The sequence below is a fragment of the Macrosteles quadrilineatus genome, unplaced genomic scaffold, assembly GCF_028750875.1.
Source record: "Macrosteles quadrilineatus isolate MER2022 unplaced genomic scaffold, UCM_ALF_1.0 Scaffold_1__1_contigs__length_201487025, whole genome shotgun sequence".
Classification (NCBI taxonomy): Eukaryota; Metazoa; Arthropoda; class Insecta; order Hemiptera; family Cicadellidae; genus Macrosteles; species Macrosteles quadrilineatus.
In genome coordinates, this window is record NW_026542594.1 from 101027150 (window position 1) to 101047324 (window position 20175).

Genomic DNA, 20175 nt, shown 5'->3' on the forward strand with positions numbered 1-20175 from the left:
GCTGATATCCGTTCATAGCCTCTCTAGGTCAGCTGTTTCAGATAGTCAGCTGTTAGTACAAAGCCAAACGGTGTTCATTGTGGAACATCCGGAACTGACTCAAACTACGGCATTCCATTTAAAAGCCGTACAGTTCTATAAATCCTCTGATATTTTATTTTCGCTCATCTAAATATTCGTTTGACAGCTCTTGAACACAAATAGTGTCCCCTTAACAATATTGAATAGTTTTTAATTTTTCATTTATGTTTTCTATTTGTCACTGATTGTACATAAAGAGGCTAACGTAAAACATTTTTATAGGCTAACCACTTTGTATAAATACGTTTGAATACAAAACAAACCATTAGAGTAATACATTTATCCACTATTGTTATGTATTGTTGATACTAACGTTTCTTTGTTAACAACATTGCTTAGCATTTATTCATGTTTAATGCTTATTATAACTTTTTTTCTTTTATGGTTTCATCATTGTAGATTTTATTGAACTTATTGTAAGGTAATTCATAACCTAAACAATGCCTGGACCAATCAAGTTTTCCACTTATGAACGCTCCACTGCTTTAATCAAAGCAAGGTTTGAGAAAATTCTCACTGCAGTAGAAGCTGTAGCTAATCTACCCCCTCCTCTCAGCCAGGTCAACTTAAGAACCTTAAGTAGTTATGCAAAAGAAATAACTAAAAAACGTGCTGACTTTGAAGGTAACCTTCAAAGAGTTCTTGAAGGTTTGGCCCCTGAAGAAGCTCCAACCTCACAACTGTCTACTGATCAAGATGATATCAACGATGTTTATATCAAAATTCAAAGCATTATTGAATCCTTGAATCCAATTGACGAACCACGCACCCCTTCTGCACATAGCGAGCCAGGTTCAATTTTTACTCATGCGTCAGTAAATATTAGGCTCCCGAAGCTTGAACTAAAACACTTTGATGGCAATCCATTACAATGGGTTAGTTTTATTAACCTCTTTGACTCTAGTGTACACAAAAATGTGAGTGTGTCTAATGTAGCCAAATTTCAGTACCGGTTGATATTGCATAAAATAGACTCGGACCTTCGCAAAAAAACTCGAAGCTTATAGGTCTACTCAAGACCATGAAGCACACACTCTGCCGGAAGTGACGGAAATTATAAAATTCCTCAATATCGAATGTGATCAAGTGGAAGACGCTGGTTTGCACCTAACTCACTCTTCTATAAAGACTAATTGTGGTCAACCCTCTAAATTCAAAGGCACAAAGTCAGTCAAATTCTCCTCTGACCGTCCCAGCAAGAATGTGGCTATGCTTACCACTCACAAGACGCAATCGTCTACCTCTTGTTTTGACTGTGGTAAACCAGACCACAAAATTTATGTTTGCCCTTCCTTTAAGGGTAAAACCCCTCAACTACGATATCAAATCGTAAAAAAGGAGAACAGATGCATCTCTTGTCTCGGCTACCATGATAGCAAGTTATGCAAATCTCAGGCTACTTGCTACATTTGTCATAAGAGACACCATAGCCTGTTGCACTCACACTTTCAACAACCCTCAGCTGACGTTAAACCTCATAAGGTACCTAAAGACAATTTCTCTCCCGCTAAAGTAGCTACAGCCATGACTTCTCAATCTCAGTACAGTTGCGAATCCACTGTGCTCCTAGGTACTTTGTTAGTACAATAATTGACCTCCCCTCAAGGTACTACTCACGTCTTCCGGGCTCTCTTAGACTCGGGAAGTATGTGTAATTTTATTTCTGAGCGTGCTGCTCAATTGCTGGGTGTCAAGCGCACACATTCCTCTGTTCAAATAACAGGTATTGCTCAAACGGCTACCTCTACCCGAGGACTGACACACTTGACCTTAACCACTCTCTCAGGCCTCACCATGGTAACTCAGCACCCCTTCCTCATTTTAGATGTAAGCCAAAGCCTACACACTAGCTGACCCTACGTTCCACTTACCTAGTACCGGTGTAGATGTTCTGTTAGGTGGATTTTTATTCCCACAGTTACTCACTAACGAAAGCCACTCGCTTGGTCCCAACCTCCCCCATGCTGTAGGCAGCCATTTTGGATTCATCATAATGGGACAAGCACCATGTACGTCAATCACTCCTCTTTCAACACATTATTCTGTATCTATGCTCTCTGTCAATGACACAGAGTTACATAACTCGTTGCAAAGGTTCTGGTTGCAGGAAGAACTACCTCCATGCAATAAACGGACAGCGGAAGAAGAACTTTGCGACAAACATTTTGACGCCACTCACGCTAGAGATTCAGACGGACGTTACATAGTCAGTCTTCCGTTCAAACAGGCTCACCCCCCTCTCGGAGCTTCTAAGCTTGCTGCGGAGCGCAGATTTCGCGCATTGGAACACAAATTCCGATCTCAGCCTAATTTCTCGGAACTTTACCATGAGTTTATGAGTGATTACCTCTTAGCAGGTCACATGGAAAAGGTTTCCACCATTGACTTATCTCAACCTCATTATTTCCTCCCTCACCATGGGGTACTAAAGGAAACTAGCAGTACCACAAAGCTAGGCACAGTTTTTGATGCTAGTGCGCAGACTAGCACAGGTATCTCTCTAAATGACGTCCTTCTCACTGGACGAAAACTCCAAACAGACATTTGTGACATTTTACTTAATTTTAGAGTCCATAATGTTGTTTTTACCTGTGACATACGGCAAATGTACCGACAAATTCGAGTCCGCCCAGAAGACCAGAATTTTCAGCTGATCCTATGGCGTGAAGACCCCTCTCACGAGTTTGACATCTACAAGTTGACAACAGTGACCTACGGCTTAAATAGTTCCCCCTATCTTGCCATAAAGACCTTGGGACAACTGGTGAAGGATGAAGGAGAAGCTTTCCCTGACGCAGCCAGAATCATCATCTCTCATTCCTATGTTGATGACATAATCACAGGCTCTGTTGACGAAGAATCAGCCCTCCAACTCCAGGGTCAACTCATCGCCCTTCTGAAGAAAGGTGGATTCGAACTCCGGAAGTGGTCGTCAAATTCCCCTCGCCTACTGGAAGCAGTTCCAGAAGATCATCGTGAGACACCTGTCTTTCTGCAAGATCCAGAGCAACCTCATTACTCCATCTTGGGACTAAACTGGTCACCTACTACGGATTCCTTCTCCTATCACTTGGACCTACCCTTTGGCGCTTGTACTAAGCGTCAACTACTCAGCAACACCACAAGGATTTACGACCCTGGTGGTTTTTTCTGTGACTTTGACATGGACTACTCCTTCTCCACAGCTTCATGTTGGAGACCTCATCCTACTTCAGGAGTCATCACCCCCCTCCAGTCGCCCCTGGGATGCATCACCGCAACACATCCCGGAGACGGTGGTATAGTTCGTGTAGTAGACGTGCGCACTAACCAGGGTACATACCGAAGGCCTATATTTATTTGTATATTAGTTACTTATTTTAAGTCTGTAAAATGTACTCTACTCTACTCACACACACACACACACACCACGGCAATTCCCCTCCCCCACATTCTCCTTAAAATCATACGATGCCTACGTCATATGGCGTGATCTATCTCTGTCTCTTTCCCTCTCATGGAAAATTCAAATTTCCCCACCATGATTTTATTCAGTTAGCGTCTAAAACCTTCCTCGATCGGACGTATGTGCCGCGCCGCGCCGTTTTCTGGCAATCTCTCGGTCTTTTGACCACCTCGTGGTGGAAGTGTCCCCACTTTAAAACCTATCTCTTAATCAGTGAATAATAGTACTAAATTCCCCATTTCGAAGTGTGTAGTGCATCTGAACTTCCAGATCTTCTTGTGTGTCCCTCAGTGGTGAGCTCACCCAATCCCCATTCCCCCTGCTACTTTCCAGTGTTGGATTTTCTTATTGAAAGGTATGTGACACTGTTTTTTTCTACTCTCTATTAACTCTCATATCGAACAACATTACATAGAGATTTCAAATATACTTTAAGTTTTACAAAAACAGATGAGCTAAAATATCTGTGAGACCCTATTTGCAACAAACAATAGTGTGTGACCTGGAAGTTTTCAAGAAGTTCTACAATATAACACGTACAAAGTATCTGGGCCATTTCTTGAAAAATAATCCAATAGTTCATGTTTTTTAGTAATGAACTTTACAATACATACAACCCTTTCTGAATATCATATCAACAATACAGGTAAGAAAATATGTAGGAAATCGGAGTATTAACAAGATGAAAGATGTTACGAGGAACATCGGTTGTAATCTTTTAGAACAGCCAAAAAACACAGCTTGAGCCTATTGGCTACTTGTATTACAATAATATTTTTTTTCTGAAACCTTACAATATGATCAGCGTGCCATGTTCCGTCAGCCAGGTTGCGTTGTTTGAGCTGTAAGCCAATGCGAGACACCAGTTTGATGAGCTGCCACCTCTCACGAGCTGTACGGCCCTTGTGAGTCTCCCCCAGTGAGCGGCCGAGGACAGTCACTCCTGCCCTCTCTAGCTCTGCTGGCGACCCACACGCCTTCACCCGACCTTTGTCTATCACCACCACCTTGTAAAACACAGCCGTATTGTCAGTGTTGATAGGACTCTATACCAATTAGGCCCTACATTTGTACTAAAAATAGCATACGTTTCATTCTAGACGATAGGAGGAAATAAAACCGTTAAGGTTTCAGAAATTGTTTGATGAAGAGTCATCTTGTATTATTCACAGAATAATTTAAAAGAAATTATTTTGGCCACAACCAACAGTTATTTTATTGTTATTGTATTAAAAGAAAACCCAAATGCTTGATTCATGAAAGTTTTTTAGTGTGTTAAGCAGTGTTTCCAAAGTTACTTTTTCCTTACGTAACACTTTACAAGATAAAAAGATCTTGCTTGCCACTTAGTCATGTGTGATCTTAGACAAAATTTGTTTTCTATTTATTATTTTGCTGATATAATTAAAAGCCTGATCTGATTAAATCTTTCCTGAACGTGAAATGTTTAGCGTTATTGAATAACACAGATGCTGATGAACCACAAACTGATAATAAAACAGCTCAAACTATCCTGACACTCGTTACTCGTTAGGTATTAGATAGGCACCACGTAACATCACAGTGGCCTCAACCCCTTGGTTGGGAAACACTGGGTTAGGGTACTTGTGTGTGAAGCAGGAAGCTGTACAGTACCTGATGAGCAAGGGAGATGAGCTGAACACAGTGGGTCACCATCACTACACTCCTCTTCTCTTTGATTACCAGTCGTCTGATGCCTTCCTCAAACACTTGCTGGGCTACTTGTTGGTCCAAGGCAGACAGAGGATCGTCCTGTACATTCATAATCTTTTATTCAACATCGCTAACTACATGGCATAACTATGTCTATTGCAGGACTTTCAAAAATGTTTCTGATAATCTAATTGCCCTCCATTTATTTTGCCAAAACCAATGTGTGGTGACTCACAAAATTTTCAATTACAGTAAATAGGCTGTTTGGATGCCAAGTTCAAAAATTTTAATTTTAAAGCTAAAGGCTTTATACATTTTATAGTGTTTATATTAAAAAAAATTCCCAATAAGGTATAAACAGCAGAAACAAAAGTTGAATGTGATTTCATTTATTATATAGTGTTCAATTACCATGATGACAACATTGGCTCGGGAGTAGAGAGCTCTAGCTATGACCACTCGTTGCCTTTGCCCTCCGGAGAGGTTGATGCCTCGTTCCCCGATGTCTGTCATGTCCTTCCCAGGTAGAATGTCTATGTCTGGCTGCAGAGCTGTGGCTGCAATGACTCTGTTGTATCGTCTGCTGCGGTAAGGCCGGCCAAACAAAATGTTGTCTCGCAAGCTACAGTTGAGCAGCCAGGGCTTCTGAGAAACATACGCTATACTGCAGCCTCTGGAAAATGTAAAAACATTATACAGTAAACTATACAGGGTGACAAAAAAGTCTGGAAACGGCTTAACATCTTTTTAACTAAATCCGTTAGAAAAGTCAAACTTTTCACATCAACTTACATGTATAAAAACTACTTTTTCCAAGCATTTTCATGTTTTTACTTCCACCAGGGGACGACCCATGAGGAGTAGGTACATAATCTTTAACGTAAGCATAGGTTGATATGCACATAATTTTAAAGGTCTAGTCAAGTGGAGTCCATTGCCGGAAACTGCGTCTCAAAAGGTTCATTCGTTACAAAATGGCGGCATTTCAAAGTTCTTGTGGAATATACCTTTACAGGCCTTAATATTGGTAAATACTCGTATTAAACATTATCTTGAGAGCTGAAACTGTATTTTAAAGTCAACTAGCCCATTGTCTAAGTTTATTCAATCTTCAAAACAATTTTAACCGGGTTTCAGATTTCCCGGCTAATTTTGACTATGACATTTTACCATTACCAAGGCATGTGCAGGTATATTCCGCAAGAACTTTGAAATGCCGCCATTTTGTAACGAATGAACCTTTTTTGACGCGGTTTCCGGCAATGAACTCCACTTGACTAGACCTTTAAAATGATGTGCATATCAACCTATGCTTACTTTAAAGATTATGTACCTACTCCTCATGGGTTGTCCCCTGGTGGAGGTAAAAAAATGAAAATGCTTGAAAAAAGTAGTTTTTGTGCATGTGGGTTGATGTGCAAAGTTTGAATTTCGTAACGGATTTAGTTAAAAAGATATTAAGCCGTTTCCAGACTTTTTTGTCACCCTGTATAATACTTAACATGAGACAAGTGTTCCAAATTTGCTTATCATCGATGCTACCCTGTGGTGTAGCCAAGGAAGGAGGTTTTGGGGTTACAACACCCCCCCCCCCCCCCCTGTTATCGAGAGGATTATGCCATGATAGCAAAAATGTTAAGTACCGTATTGTGTTGTGATTGGGTGAGCCAATCATGATGTCTCAGTGACAGTGAAAGATGTAAATAATGATTATTCCTGAATTAAAAAAATGGTTTTTGAAGTTATGTCTGTGTGTGTGTGGATGTGTACTGAGCTACAGACACACCTATGGTCCGATTTAGATAAAACTTTGTATGTGGGTACTAATCCATGGATACTCCAGTTTTATTTTTTATTTTTAGAAATTCTATTTCTAATGATGATTTATCAATAAAAATCCATAAAAATAGAAAAACTGGATTGTCACCAACACAATTTGAACAATTTTGTTAAAATTTAAGTATGCTATGGTCTTTTAAATTTAAAACAACATGGTACAATCTCCAATGTTGTACAAATTATGGGATCAGCAGTTGTGGTAACTTGTGTGATTTTATCCATAGACCCTATTATACAGTATCATATAACTAATATTGCTTCCCCATTATAAGGGTTGTTAATAAGCTAATGAGAGAAAGTATGTGTTGGTTCGCTGATACCACTATTTCTGTCCCAACGATTCCGTGGGTTGCCTTAACCACCTTCCCTTGGTCTGCAACACAGCTAGGTCTTACACAGTCCTGGCTACACTACTGATGCTATCGAGGTTGCTACAGGCCCACTTTTATAAACGGGCAGACTGGGCATATGACCAGGGGCGCCAGAGGTTTGGGGGCGCTCACCGGGTGTCCCCCAACCACTGCCTGCCCACACTAGGAAAAAAGGGGGCGCTGCTTTTGTGTTTGCCCAGGGCTCCACTGACCCTTAACGCGGCCCTGGGTTGATAATGCAAAAGCAAGTAATGCTATTTAAGTAGACTTTTATTTGAGACACAGTAGAGAGCCCAAAGTACTTACTTAGTCCATCTAACAGCTCCCTTAATGCAAGGTATTTCTCCTAACATGGCGCAGAGCAAAGAACTCTTACCACTGCCAGTGCTACCAACTATCATAGTCAGTTTACCTGAAACAACAAAGAGTGTTATTCTTGCATCAAATTATTTCATTTAGAGATCTACATTTTGCTCTATTTAGCAAAAGATCCACTCAATTGCAAATTTTTTCATTGAAATTTAATAGGAGCTTTGTCATATTTTGTCCCAAATAACGATCCTTTGCATTTGCTTTTTACACTAGAAAACGTGTATTCAACACCGGTAGTTTAACTTATACTCCATGGCATTCAATAGTTAGTCTTAATGTAAAATTTTTTCAGGCATATACCTCAAAACATGAAGGTTGGGTCATTTAGTTGAAATTGTGACTTAGTTTAGTACTTATTTTAAATTTGTTCCACCTTTAAAAACAGTTTTCAAACTAACAACACAGTCACTTTACCTCGAGGGAAGTGAAGGGAGGGGATGACCAGAGTTGCCTCTTCTTGCGCTGCCCAGCTGAATGTGGCAGCTTCAATGGCTACTACGGGCATGAATCTGTCAAAATCTGGTTCAATCTGTGACAAACGCCAATGTTACATGACCTAAAGCACATTTATGATGCTTTATGACAGTACCTACTGGTTGAAATTTTAAGTTTGCCTCAAGAAGGTAGTGTTTTGTTACAACGATTTTACTGCTGGGCAATTTTTATTCATAGTACAATCTTACAAGGCAATATGCATTTTAATTATGATGTAATTGATGGTTGTACTCCTACTTTTTTCAAAGAATAAAAAAAGTTTAGTGTACGGAATTGTTTAAAAATACCCTTTTAAGAATTATTTATCTTAGATTGTAATTCTTCTGTAATTCTTACCAAATTAAAAGTTGATATTGTACAAAAAATAGAATACAGTTACCTCATCACAATCTTCGTCAGGTTCATCCAGCTCCGTGATGTTGCCCAAACCGAACACACTATCTGCTCTACTGGCTCTCTACAAATATTAACATGTTTTATACTCAATTCAGAATATTGATCTGTTTATTCAAATAATGGTCTATTATATAAAAAATCATAATACAATTTTTATGTGGACCGTAAATTATGAAAAAAAAAATGTTTTAATTGTTTTAGCATGGCATACATCAGGCCTAAGCGGTACTTCCTTATAAATCAGCAGAGGAATACATGTTTTAATACAGTGTGTTTGATATATGTTCAGTTATTTCTGGAGTGGGTTTGATGTTCAACTAAACAATTACTATTTTACTAACTTACTTGTAAACTACTAAGGCCAAATGGAGCTACCTATATGCCATCAAAACTTTCATTGCTAGCTGCTTGCCTAGTGTATTATTTATTCAAGTATGTCGCCCACTGTGATTTAACTTTTTTACACTTAATTACTAGTGCATATATTATCTAGTAAGCCTGTCTGTATTATTTATAATTTTTCTTATAGGTACCTATTTTTTGTGCATGTAAACCTTAATCAAATAGCTTGATTGTGTATGTATATCTCTCTGATTACCTTGTTTACTATTTATTGACATGATTTATTGCATTTTATGTATAATGTTTAATGATCAAATAAATCTACCTATCTATCTATCTATCTATCTATCTATCTATCTATCTACATGCACACTATAATGCATGTCTTTTGGTATTCTAGCCCATTAATGAAGTGATCAGTTTAAAAAACCCTCTTAGTAAGAAAAAATATTCAGCCAACTTCAATAGCCAACACACCCTCAGTCAAAAACAAACAAACAAAACAGGATTCAAATACATAGTTAGGATGAAAAATCTCCTTCCTTTCAATATCCCATTCAAGCAATATTAATTTAGTAAATCAATCAATAATTCATTGGTTGGGTATTTTATTGATGGATTTAAGATCTTCATAATGCTTACACTTGTTTCAACCACATCAGGTTCTGGCTGACGTGTCATGACTGGTCTTACATCAACTTGCTTTACTTGATGTTCATCTACAGGAGTGAAAGGCCGACTCTCGGGAAGATCAAGAAACTCCTCTAGTCTTCTTGTACTGACCTGACAAACACTGTGTTGTGAGCTTAGCAATTACGTAACTTGTTAGACTTAATTGTATAATGAGTATTCATTTTAAGAATACGTTTTAGCTCAACAATTTTGAACCTCAGTTAAGGTTGTTGTGTTTGTAGGAAATAGATAATACTTTTTATTTCTATGAGGTTTTCAGTTTGAAAACAATTTCAAAGCCTTTGGATTTCCAAAGTATATGTGCAACAGTACAGTAAATTAGATAAAATTAAATTGAATGTTGTGAATGTAAATCTTGTAGACACAAAAGGTAAATAAAATTTAACAAAATATATACTCACCAATGCTTGTATTATAATAGGAACTGTTATAGGGAAAATAAAAAGAGGCACAGTCAGTTGGTTGAAGAGTGCAAGGCCAGTAAAGACATCAGCGGCAGAGAGATGTGAGCCTTCCAGCCAATAGAACGCTGCCAAGGTGACAAGAGTGATGAGGGCAGAGGACGTGTGAGTCAGGAACGCTGGAGAAACAAATAGGAGAGATTGCTTGGATTACTCATAGTCATAAATTGAGGCTTTAAACCTATTGACGATGATGTTATTTTGATGAAAACAAAATAAAACATTTAACATGGGGATATCCATGTTCTAATGTGAAATAGCAATGCATTTCTACCAAATAAACCTTAAAAATCAAGCTGCTACCTGTCAAGTTTAAATAAAAGTAAAGTAAGTAAAGTAATATAAAGTAAGTAAAATCAAGTTTCAATACTTGTTGACCAGTGGTGTAGTGGGGCGAGAACGTGTGGCAGCGGCGATCCCACGCTGCGTTTTTCCAAGAATTGTATATTTTATTTCTATAATATGTTTGTCAGATTTTTGATAATTACTACACGTAAAATACAGTTTTATAAATAACAAAATTTGTACATTCATGAAATTTCACCTGTAATATTAGAAATGAAGATCCGATGAGTCCCCAAAATTTTGGGCGTCCTAAGCCCCTTTTTGGACCCTTTTTGTTCGAAGGGGGGTAATTCCTAAATAATGTTGTTTTTACGTTTAAGGTCGAGTGAGGTGTGGTTTTCGAAGGTTTTAGTTATTTTAAAACGATTGGGACTAGTTTTAAGCGTATTAAACCACTCCATACACAGGGTGTTCAACAAATATTATTACTTTTTTACGATCACATTTATTCATAAAGTAATAAAATTAGTTACCTCAAAGCTCTACATAAAAGAGGATTATTGAAAATAACTGTAAATTCTTTACTAAATAAGGGGGAAGGACCGCAAAGAGGAAGAGAAAATCTTAAATGCCCCCGCCGCAGCAAACCTGCAGACTAAGCGAATTTCCATTTGCCTGAATTGATTTTCAATTAAATCTATTTAAATAACATTATGTTTACCGGTACCGATTACCTAGATTTGCTGCTAAAATGGAGGCTAATAAAATGGGTTTTTAGTGAAATATTAAGAGCCTAGTATAAAACAAATAGGTTTTACAAGTTTAATCAAATTATTTCCATAAACAAGCAAGTGAAATCATTTTACAATATTCTCCATAAGAATAACATGGGAATATTAAATTTAAAATGTTTGAATTATCTGTAACCAACAACCGTACAAAAACACATTAATATATAGTAAATTATTTATTTTTTCAAGCTCTTTAAAATGGTCTAAAGATAAATTGGGAAACTTTTGTGTTTTGAGGGTAGCCAATTTTTACCCCATAAAACCCCGTTCACATGGTTCAGGACAAAAATGCTTATACCGACGATGCTACGACAACCGTACTTGATGTGTTTGTTGATTAATAATGGTTTTGAGGAACTCAAGATACAAGTTGCAAACGTCAGTATATGTATGATAGGTGTTTTTGCACCACATCACATTGTTCGTGCTTCAAGACTGGTGTTGCCTGTTCTGCAATCTGTAAGGTTTGTGAGGGAGAATTCTGCTTGAATACCAAATTGGACAAAATCGGTAAAGATGGATAAGTTGCCAATTTTGATGAAATTGCTAATGAGTTGCCTGAGAATAATTACTGTGATGATGAAACTGTAGAGATACTACGCGAATTGTAGAATAATGGCTTTGGTTTAAGTATTTCATTTTAATTTGTAATGTAAGGTTTTATGTAATTACAACTGTTTAAATTGTTAATGAATCTTTTTTAGAATTTTCAATTTGTATAAATAAGAAAGATACATATCAAATTTGAAATTGGTTTCAATAGAATTGCATTAAATATACAATGAAAAATACATCACACTACCTTGAACTAGAAATTATTGTGTAATAACCTTTATGATATACAACTTAATCCATCCCCTTTTCCTTTTCCTTTTTTTTTAATAAGCTATTAGGTACCGTAGGTCTCATGGTAAGACTACTATCTTTATTTCTCAAAAACTCACAGGAGGAATTTTATGAATGTACCAATTTTGTTGTTTATAGGGTGTTTTTGTATTATTTAATCTGTACTTAATGGTGAGTGTTCCCAAACTGCAAAATTTATATACACCACTGCTGATGACTGTTTCAAAAAGCAGTACAGCAGAAGCTGTACATTGTAATCCCTAACAGTTCTACAATACTTTCATGTTTACACTATTTTTAATACATGTGTTGGAGGAATTAGCACCTTGGCTTCAAATTTAGGTACCTATTTATCCACTGTTCTTATCACAGATATATCTTACTCATGAGCGCCCAGTACAGAGAGTCCTTGTTCAGAAACTCAAGTTCCTTTTGCCGTGTGGTGAGGATCCTGTTGGTGAACTCAGTCTCCCAGCCGCACAGTTTGATCAGTCTGATCCCCTGCAGCACCTCGTTGGTCTGCCGCAGACGCTCGTCACTCCAGTCCTGATATAACAAACAGATAACTAGTTTAGGACAGACTGCTATTTCAAAATGCATTGAACTTATTTTGGACTGTATTATTTATCATGGATAAGAGAATTGCTTGGCAAAATTCAAAATTGGCGAGCCTCAAAATTATAATTTGGCCTACCTATGAAATCACATTTCTTTTGGATATGTTTTTGGTACTAAAAAGTACATAATTATTTTGCCAATTTGCTTAGCATTATTACCATCTTTCCTAAACTCTAACATAACCTCAAAGTATTAGTGATAAGGAACCAAAATTAATTATTAATTACCTTTTAGACTCTTCTTAATTTTTATCTCTGTGAAATTCATCAAAATATTTTACGTCTATTCCAGCAATATGTCTATGAGACAAACTTTAAAATAAGAGATAAACACAAGTAATGGACTGATCTAAATAAATTTCCACTGTAAAGAAATAATATTGGCTATTGGCTTACTGATATATCTTTAGAGTTAACAGACATCTTCTTTCCCACAAGAAATTGGAGAGGTGTCAAGATGAGGATGCAGCAGGTGGCCCCAATAATGGCACTGATGCCCAACTTGCAATAAAGCAAGTACATCAGGATACCAATCTGGAATCAAGTTTAAAGTACGTCACTGGGAAGCTTAATATACACCCATTGTCCCTTTACATACACATACACGTTACACATTACATACACCATACATCCGTCCCTTTACATTTTCTGATACAGTAGTTAATTCTATTTTGGTTTTCTTCTATTCCCTCTAACTAAAAGATACAATGCCAATAACAATCTTTTTTTATTTGTTTGTATCTAATATGGGTCATATAAAAAATTGAGTAGTCATTGATGAAACTGTATTTTATGTACTATTACATACCTTGAGAGGGATGGCCCAGACATAGTGGCCTATCCAGTAGCAGGACATGATGTTAAAGGTGTCCTCGGACATGAGGTTTGTCAAGTTGCCCGTCCTGCTCTCCTGGGCTGAGTCATCCTCTTTGCATAGGCTGCGTAACTTCAGGGCCTTGTCATAGACTAATGCCTGTGGACAATTATATCCACAATTCCAGTCAACTTTTTGATCAAGGACTACATTGTTTAGATCAATTTGCTTCATTTTTTAGACAGTTTAATATTGTTGACAAAATTACCCACTGAATTTAAACAATGGAATTTACACCATGGACAAAACGATTAAATATAGACCGACAGCAGTGCTGCGGTTAGCATATCTCTGGCGTCTACGTCCACGTAGGAGTGCTGTGTAGTTTCACTGAAAAGAACTCGTTTACAAGAACCTAATAAAAAATAATCCCCCGGTAGAGGGCCCCTTCACAGCATGTAGCTGAGGGCCCCAAATGGTCCCAGTCCGGGCCTGCTCAGCGCACATCGCTGTAGCATCAAGAGCTAGCGAGCATTGTTATGATAATTTATTAGTTAGAGCCAGGGTTGCCAACTTCTGGATAGTTCCCCGGAATACGGGAGTAGGAGTTTGTTCCATTATTTATCTGTGTTTTAAATATTTCCAGGGATTTTCGGGCTTTTCCGTTAAAATTACGGCATTCCAGAATGTTGTACTTTAACCGTATTGAAAAGTGGGTCTGATACGTGGGTAGAATTCCGTTTGCAAGGGTGGTAGTGCTGGTAGAAGACGGTGAGACGGAGACGACGACGGCAGCAGTGAACAATGAGCACTCTCTAGCGGTACATCGCGGAACCTTCCTTTAACAGTCTATATTTATTCTATTTGTTCAAGGCAACGCAATACCTGTAAAGCTGTCTTGAGCCGGATGCCTTCTACATTGACTATGTGAGTGCTGGCCTGAGAGAAGCTGCCTTGTGCCATTACACTGACCAGTACCACAGCAGCCATCACATAGCCATTACCCAGTAACTCCTCCACTGTCACATCATGGGGCTCTGGCTGAACACGGGCTCATGTTAGTATACACATCAAATCCTCACTAGGTCCGACAGTAACCATGCATAGTCTTATTAATCAATTATGGTCATTTATATATATTGTTATAAATATTGTTTACAAAAAATATCAAAAATTGAACTGGTTGCGAAACAAAGCACTCTTTTAGGTTTACAAAAGCTTCAGCTTTCATTCAAGTGTCAATTATAAGGTATTAAAGTTTGCAATATATAGGCCTACTGTCATGTTCTACTAAGTGCAATTTTATACTACATGTATTATAATGTGTATTCAGTATTCACTTTTTTACATCGAAAGTAAAGTCAATAAAATATGTCATCCCACCCAAACAAAAGTAAACTGTATCTTTACACAAGTTCTAGAGAAGTACCAACAGTAACACACCTACATGAGTGATGTTATCTTTTGCAGAGATGTAGTTGATTACGACAGCAATGCCGAGAGGAGGGATGAAGCCAACACAGTCACCGAGCAGCTTGAGTAGTCCTCCCAGGACAAAGTTTGTCCAGTAGCACCTCATGTAACAACCCCACAACCTCACAGGATGGCCCCCTGTAGCCTGTAAAATGTATGTAATGAATGTACAGTTTATCTTTCATACTAATTTCCAGGCTCTTGGTTTGCATGTGATGGGCTATAGGCGAAGGAAGGAGGGTGTAAAATGAGGCCCCCTTTCCCCATTTCCTTTTGGGAAAATTTTCTTTCTTTCTTTCCCCCTCTAAACCCCCTAAAATATGGGTGTCCCTGAGCTCAGGCCCACCAAGACTATGTACTAAAGCGGCCCTAATAATTCCACATTTTTAAACCCAAATACTACACAAATTTTCTGTCTATCCTTAAACTAATGTAAAATAATCCTATCAAAGGACAATGCCAAACACAAACAGTAGTTTTTCAGCAGGCAACACAGGAGAAACTTACCTTAGCCCTTTGGTAGACGGAGTTAAACAGACTGAACTGATTAGCAGCTGTCTCGTTGGGATGAAGGATTCCTAGGTCCTCCAGCTCAAGAGGATGGGAGTACCCAGCCCTCAGGAGTGGCACCAGCCAGTAGAAGGTGACCTGGGAGAACCACTGGGCGCTGTGGTGGCTGTACATTTCCCCAACCTCTCCCATCACCTCATCATCCCTCTTCACTCCATTCTGCTTCAGCTTTGTCACAAAACAATCATATTTTTATATGGCTACATTACTAGAATTAATTTTGATCTGGATATTAGGAATACAAAACATGTAGTGTGCAAATTTCACTACAGTAATTAGCAGGGAAGAAGCTTCCAAGAAGGAGTAGACAAAAATGTTGACCATTGATATGAAGAGGATTCAGAACAGGGAGAGGAAAAGAGGACAAATCTTATGTTATCATTTCAGTACAAATACCTATATTTATTGTATAACATATATTATCATCCAACCATTAAAGTCAACCTCTAGTATAAATTTTAACCTTTGATTGCCCCTATACATGATTGTAAGTCCAACGTAAAAGAATATGATTTAATGAAAATAGGTAATATATGAAACAGAATCGCTTAATTTTAATAAAGAAAACACCAACATAAAATATGTGACAGGTTTTGGAAAAATAGTGTTTAATACTATTTTATAGTCAAAGGTTGAACTACATAAGGCAACCATTATAGTGTGAAAGTGTACCTTTCATCACAAGTCGAACAAATCCTTTAATTGAAAAGCCAAAAGACAAGTCACCAGGCAGATGTCATCTCTCTCTCCAAATCCATCCTCATCCCTTGTTTTAACAATATTTGGACCGTTCCCTTTCCAAACGTAAATAATGCCACTGGTGTATGAACACACTAAATAAAAAATATACAAATGCAATATTTTTATGTTTTAAATAACATAATCATTTTAAAATATTACCCTCTTTTTGAAATGTATTTATTGTTGGAAATGCAATCAAAATAATTCAAATTTAGATTCAGGTATCTCATGGGATGTCAACCAAATGATGTTTCATTATATTATATCAGAATGTTATATAAGGTACTGATACATTATATAAGTACAGAACTATAGTTATTCAATGTATTAATTTTAGCCCCAAGTTGCTGTGTATGTAATTAAAGCACTTGTATGATTGCTATAACTCCCATTTAACACTTTATGGCCTATCTTGTTAAAACTATTGTTATTTAAATAAATTTAATTGAAAACCCAATCAGGCATATGTAAATTTGCTTAGTCTGCAGGTTTGCTTGCTGCAGGATTATTTTTCGCTAAGCACACCTGTTAAAATAAGACTTGTTTTGCAAGTTAAGTCCGTAGAGTGTAGAACTGATTGTATACTTAAATATACATAGCATACAAGCTACAATGTTTAGTTATGTTTATTTGTTATTTAAAATAAGCTAAAAATTACTTAAAAAGATCATGTAAAGGTGAGTAAAAACCCACATCTGTGAAAGTGATGAAAAGAAAGTACACAAGTGAGCTGAGCAAATCGTATACACATACACGAAGACTAAGATTTAGTTAGTACCATAAAGGACGAGATGAAATAAACCCCACCACACCCAGGGCTATGCGGGGGCGACTACATTACCTTACACACCAAACACTAAACACACAGAGCTGTGGTGAGGTGCATCGCATCATCTCTCCAATTACATTTCCTTGCATTCATTTTCATACATATAAAATCTTTTCTCTTTTCATTTTCTTCTTTTCATTATAAAATAGGGAGGGATATATGTAGCTAACCACTTTTAGAGTAAACAAAAATTGCAATAGGGGTTAAAAAAACAACCAACCCCCGAATTGTTATTTTTGTAAATTTACTTTGTACTTCAAAGTAAACTTTAATTGAATTACTGTAGTTACATGAAACAGTAATTTTATAGTTTTTATCTATAAGAAACCAAACTTCCATCTCAATCGTTCTGAACTCATCCCTCATACAGAGTTTGTAAATGAGGGTAAAAAATCCAATTGTTATTACATATCATAGGCAAAAAGCCACAGTGGTTGACAACTTAGTCAGTGACTTTCGTAGTCATGTAATATCGAAATAATACACTAGCGCGCGCCCAGAATAACTAATAGCATAACCGCTGGCATTGTAGCGAGAAATAGTTCTTTCACCCGACAAACATTGATCACCAATCAAGTGAAGTTGTCCAAGTGTCGAAGTGGCGTAGTGGTGTAGTGGTGTAGTGAGTGGCGTAGTGACGTAGGCGTCAGATCTGGGTTAGCCACTGCTTGTGTTTACGATCTGGGAATTAGTAAATTGAAGCCATAACTCTAATTTGTGTGACAAAAATCATGAGCTTGTTGTGGGTCTCTAACGGAGACAGGACACTAATGAAACTATAAACTGTCAAAGTAGGCTATTTCTGGAGATCTAGGCAATTACCAATTACGTTTAACACAAATTTTGACTGGTTAAGTAATCATATACGCAAATTACCTAAAAGAAGCATGCTGCATACCGTTCAATGAGTTACAGGAATATGTCTCAAGTTCAACTTGACATGTCATAATAAACAGTTTTTATGAACTGTAACCATAAACAATTAATTGTGATTTTCACAATTTGAAAATATCAATATTGGAGTTTTGGAAATGGAATGATACGGCCATTCCCTGCTGGCATTGCAAAATCTTAAAGAAACAACCCAAAGAATAAGATTGTAAGTTTTATGAAGGACGCACCAAATAGACGATGAAATGCTGCATTTTCAACTCATGTAACATTATTCTTTTGAATGGTTCGTTTTAACGTACTATAGAGAATATAACACAATACATGTTCATTAGCGTAGTAACTGCTTTTAGAGTAAATAAAAATTGCAATAGGGGTTTTAATAGGCTATCAACGCCTTAATTTTTATTTTTTGTAAAACTTCAAATGTGTAACTTGGTTTGAAGTAAACTTTAATAGAATACGTTATTTTATAGTTTTTATAGAAAAGTGAAAAATTTAAAAGAAACAACCCAGAGAATAAGATTGTAAGTTTTATTAAGGATGCATCAAATACATAATGAAACCATGAGAATGTAACATCAATGTAAGGTGCAAACATGTACATTAGCGTAGTCCTAGACTTCATTCTAACTACCACGAACAAGATTCTAAACTGTCAATATAAAATGCGAACGTTTAGTAAAGAATTACTTATTCTCAACCCAAGTGTACAAACTTTATTGTAATTGCTAAGTCATTCTAGTTTAATTTTGAAACTACGCCAAACGCTGAATAAACTTAACATCACACCGATGTACCTCACTAATAACAACCCCTATACCCTGAGGGGTGGGACTTATACAACTCATCAGAATAAGAGGAAACTGCTTTGATTGTCGATCTCCGAAGTCCAAAACAGCTGGCGAGGCATATAAAGGTCGCATCAAAGGTCGGGTCTGTAACAGGAGCTATGAACAGAATACCGTATCGATATACTGTAGTTCATTGACTATCCCTACAGTCTATTAATGTAATCTGTAAGGGGAACCTTTCCGCCCAGTAAAATTAACATATCAGGACACAATTGTTTTTGTTACTGATTCGAGAGATGAAATTGTGAGGTGTGAGGTTAAAATAATGTAGTCTAATAATAACAAAGAAATCAAGGCAATAAAGCATATAATTAAAAAAATAGTTCGTTGAATTTTAAAAAGCTTAAAACATAGTAAACTTATTCGATCGTTTGACGTCAACATCTTGTACAAAACTATGCTACTGTGCTGAATTTTATTTATTCCAATTAGATACGTTCCGCTTCAAAAATTCCTTGGCTGGTCCTATTTAAAATTAACATATTTATTGGCCTTGATTTTAAGTTTATTATTAGTCTTATGTTTAGTTCCAAATAAAGCTATGACATTTTTCATTCGCTAATTAGAGTAGACCCCGTAAAGATGTTCCGATTATACATTATGTATTTGGCACTTTGATGTTGGGAATGTGTAGGTCTATATACTACAACTCAATAGACATTACAAACAGATATTGAAATTTTGTTAAAGTTTGAATAGGCAAAAAGTGTGGTTATTTGTTTGAAATTTGATCGAGAGATAACTTAAGAACCCCTACTGCTAACACTGGTGTAAACAGACCTTTCGTAGAACTTTGTAATCGTAATTCAGATTGAATCAGCTGTAACAATTGGGCTGTAACAATACATGCAGCTGATCTCCGACAGTGATATGTAGCAATGTAGCCTGTATATTTGAGCGACAGGTGACAGATTACAATTATTGCAAGTCAAATGACGTCACGAAGCAGCTGTTTATGTTCTGGAGTGAGTTGAACAAACTTTAACAGCTGGTCGTTTGATGGCTGCTTATAAGTAATCGTCACTTGATTAAACATCAAACGTTACCCTGAAAGCTGTTCAGTTTATTTAGCTACGTGTATTCTAATCTCTGTTTATGATTATTTTTTGTCAGGAAAAGTTGAAAATCGGATTATTTTGAATAGTAATACGTAACGTATAAAGAGAAAAATTGACACCATTTTGTATTAAATATATTTTTATCGATAACATTGTGTGTAGATATTTGAACAAATTTCTCATATAGCAAATAAGCTATTGCACATTATGTTCTGTTTTCTAAAGTACTAAGACAGG

General features: G+C 36.9%; 1 protein-coding gene across 1 annotated transcript in view; it reads right to left on the reverse strand.

Annotated features, from left to right (window-relative positions):
* Positions 1 to 20175, reverse strand: part of LOC128999291 (ATP-binding cassette sub-family C member Sur-like) — a 53248-nt gene that overhangs the window by 21651 nt on the left and 11422 nt on the right. The window contains exons 4-18 of the mRNA XM_054425702.1: positions 18827 to 18964; positions 15503 to 15733; positions 14970 to 15140; positions 14408 to 14563; positions 13517 to 13681; positions 13105 to 13242; positions 12475 to 12637; positions 10110 to 10288; positions 9658 to 9798; positions 8657 to 8734; positions 8197 to 8311; positions 7717 to 7822; positions 5612 to 5873; positions 5162 to 5299; positions 4321 to 4533 (exon numbers count right to left, since the gene is read on the reverse strand). Of these exons, the coding sequence (XP_054281677.1) occupies positions 4321 to 4533; positions 5162 to 5299; positions 5612 to 5873; positions 7717 to 7822; positions 8197 to 8311; positions 8657 to 8734; positions 9658 to 9798; positions 10110 to 10288; positions 12475 to 12637; positions 13105 to 13242; positions 13517 to 13681; positions 14408 to 14563; positions 14970 to 15140; positions 15503 to 15733; positions 18827 to 18964 (2394 nt within the window). The remainder of the gene's footprint in view (positions 1 to 4320; positions 4534 to 5161; positions 5300 to 5611; positions 5874 to 7716; positions 7823 to 8196; positions 8312 to 8656; positions 8735 to 9657; positions 9799 to 10109; positions 10289 to 12474; positions 12638 to 13104; positions 13243 to 13516; positions 13682 to 14407; positions 14564 to 14969; positions 15141 to 15502; positions 15734 to 18826; positions 18965 to 20175) is intronic.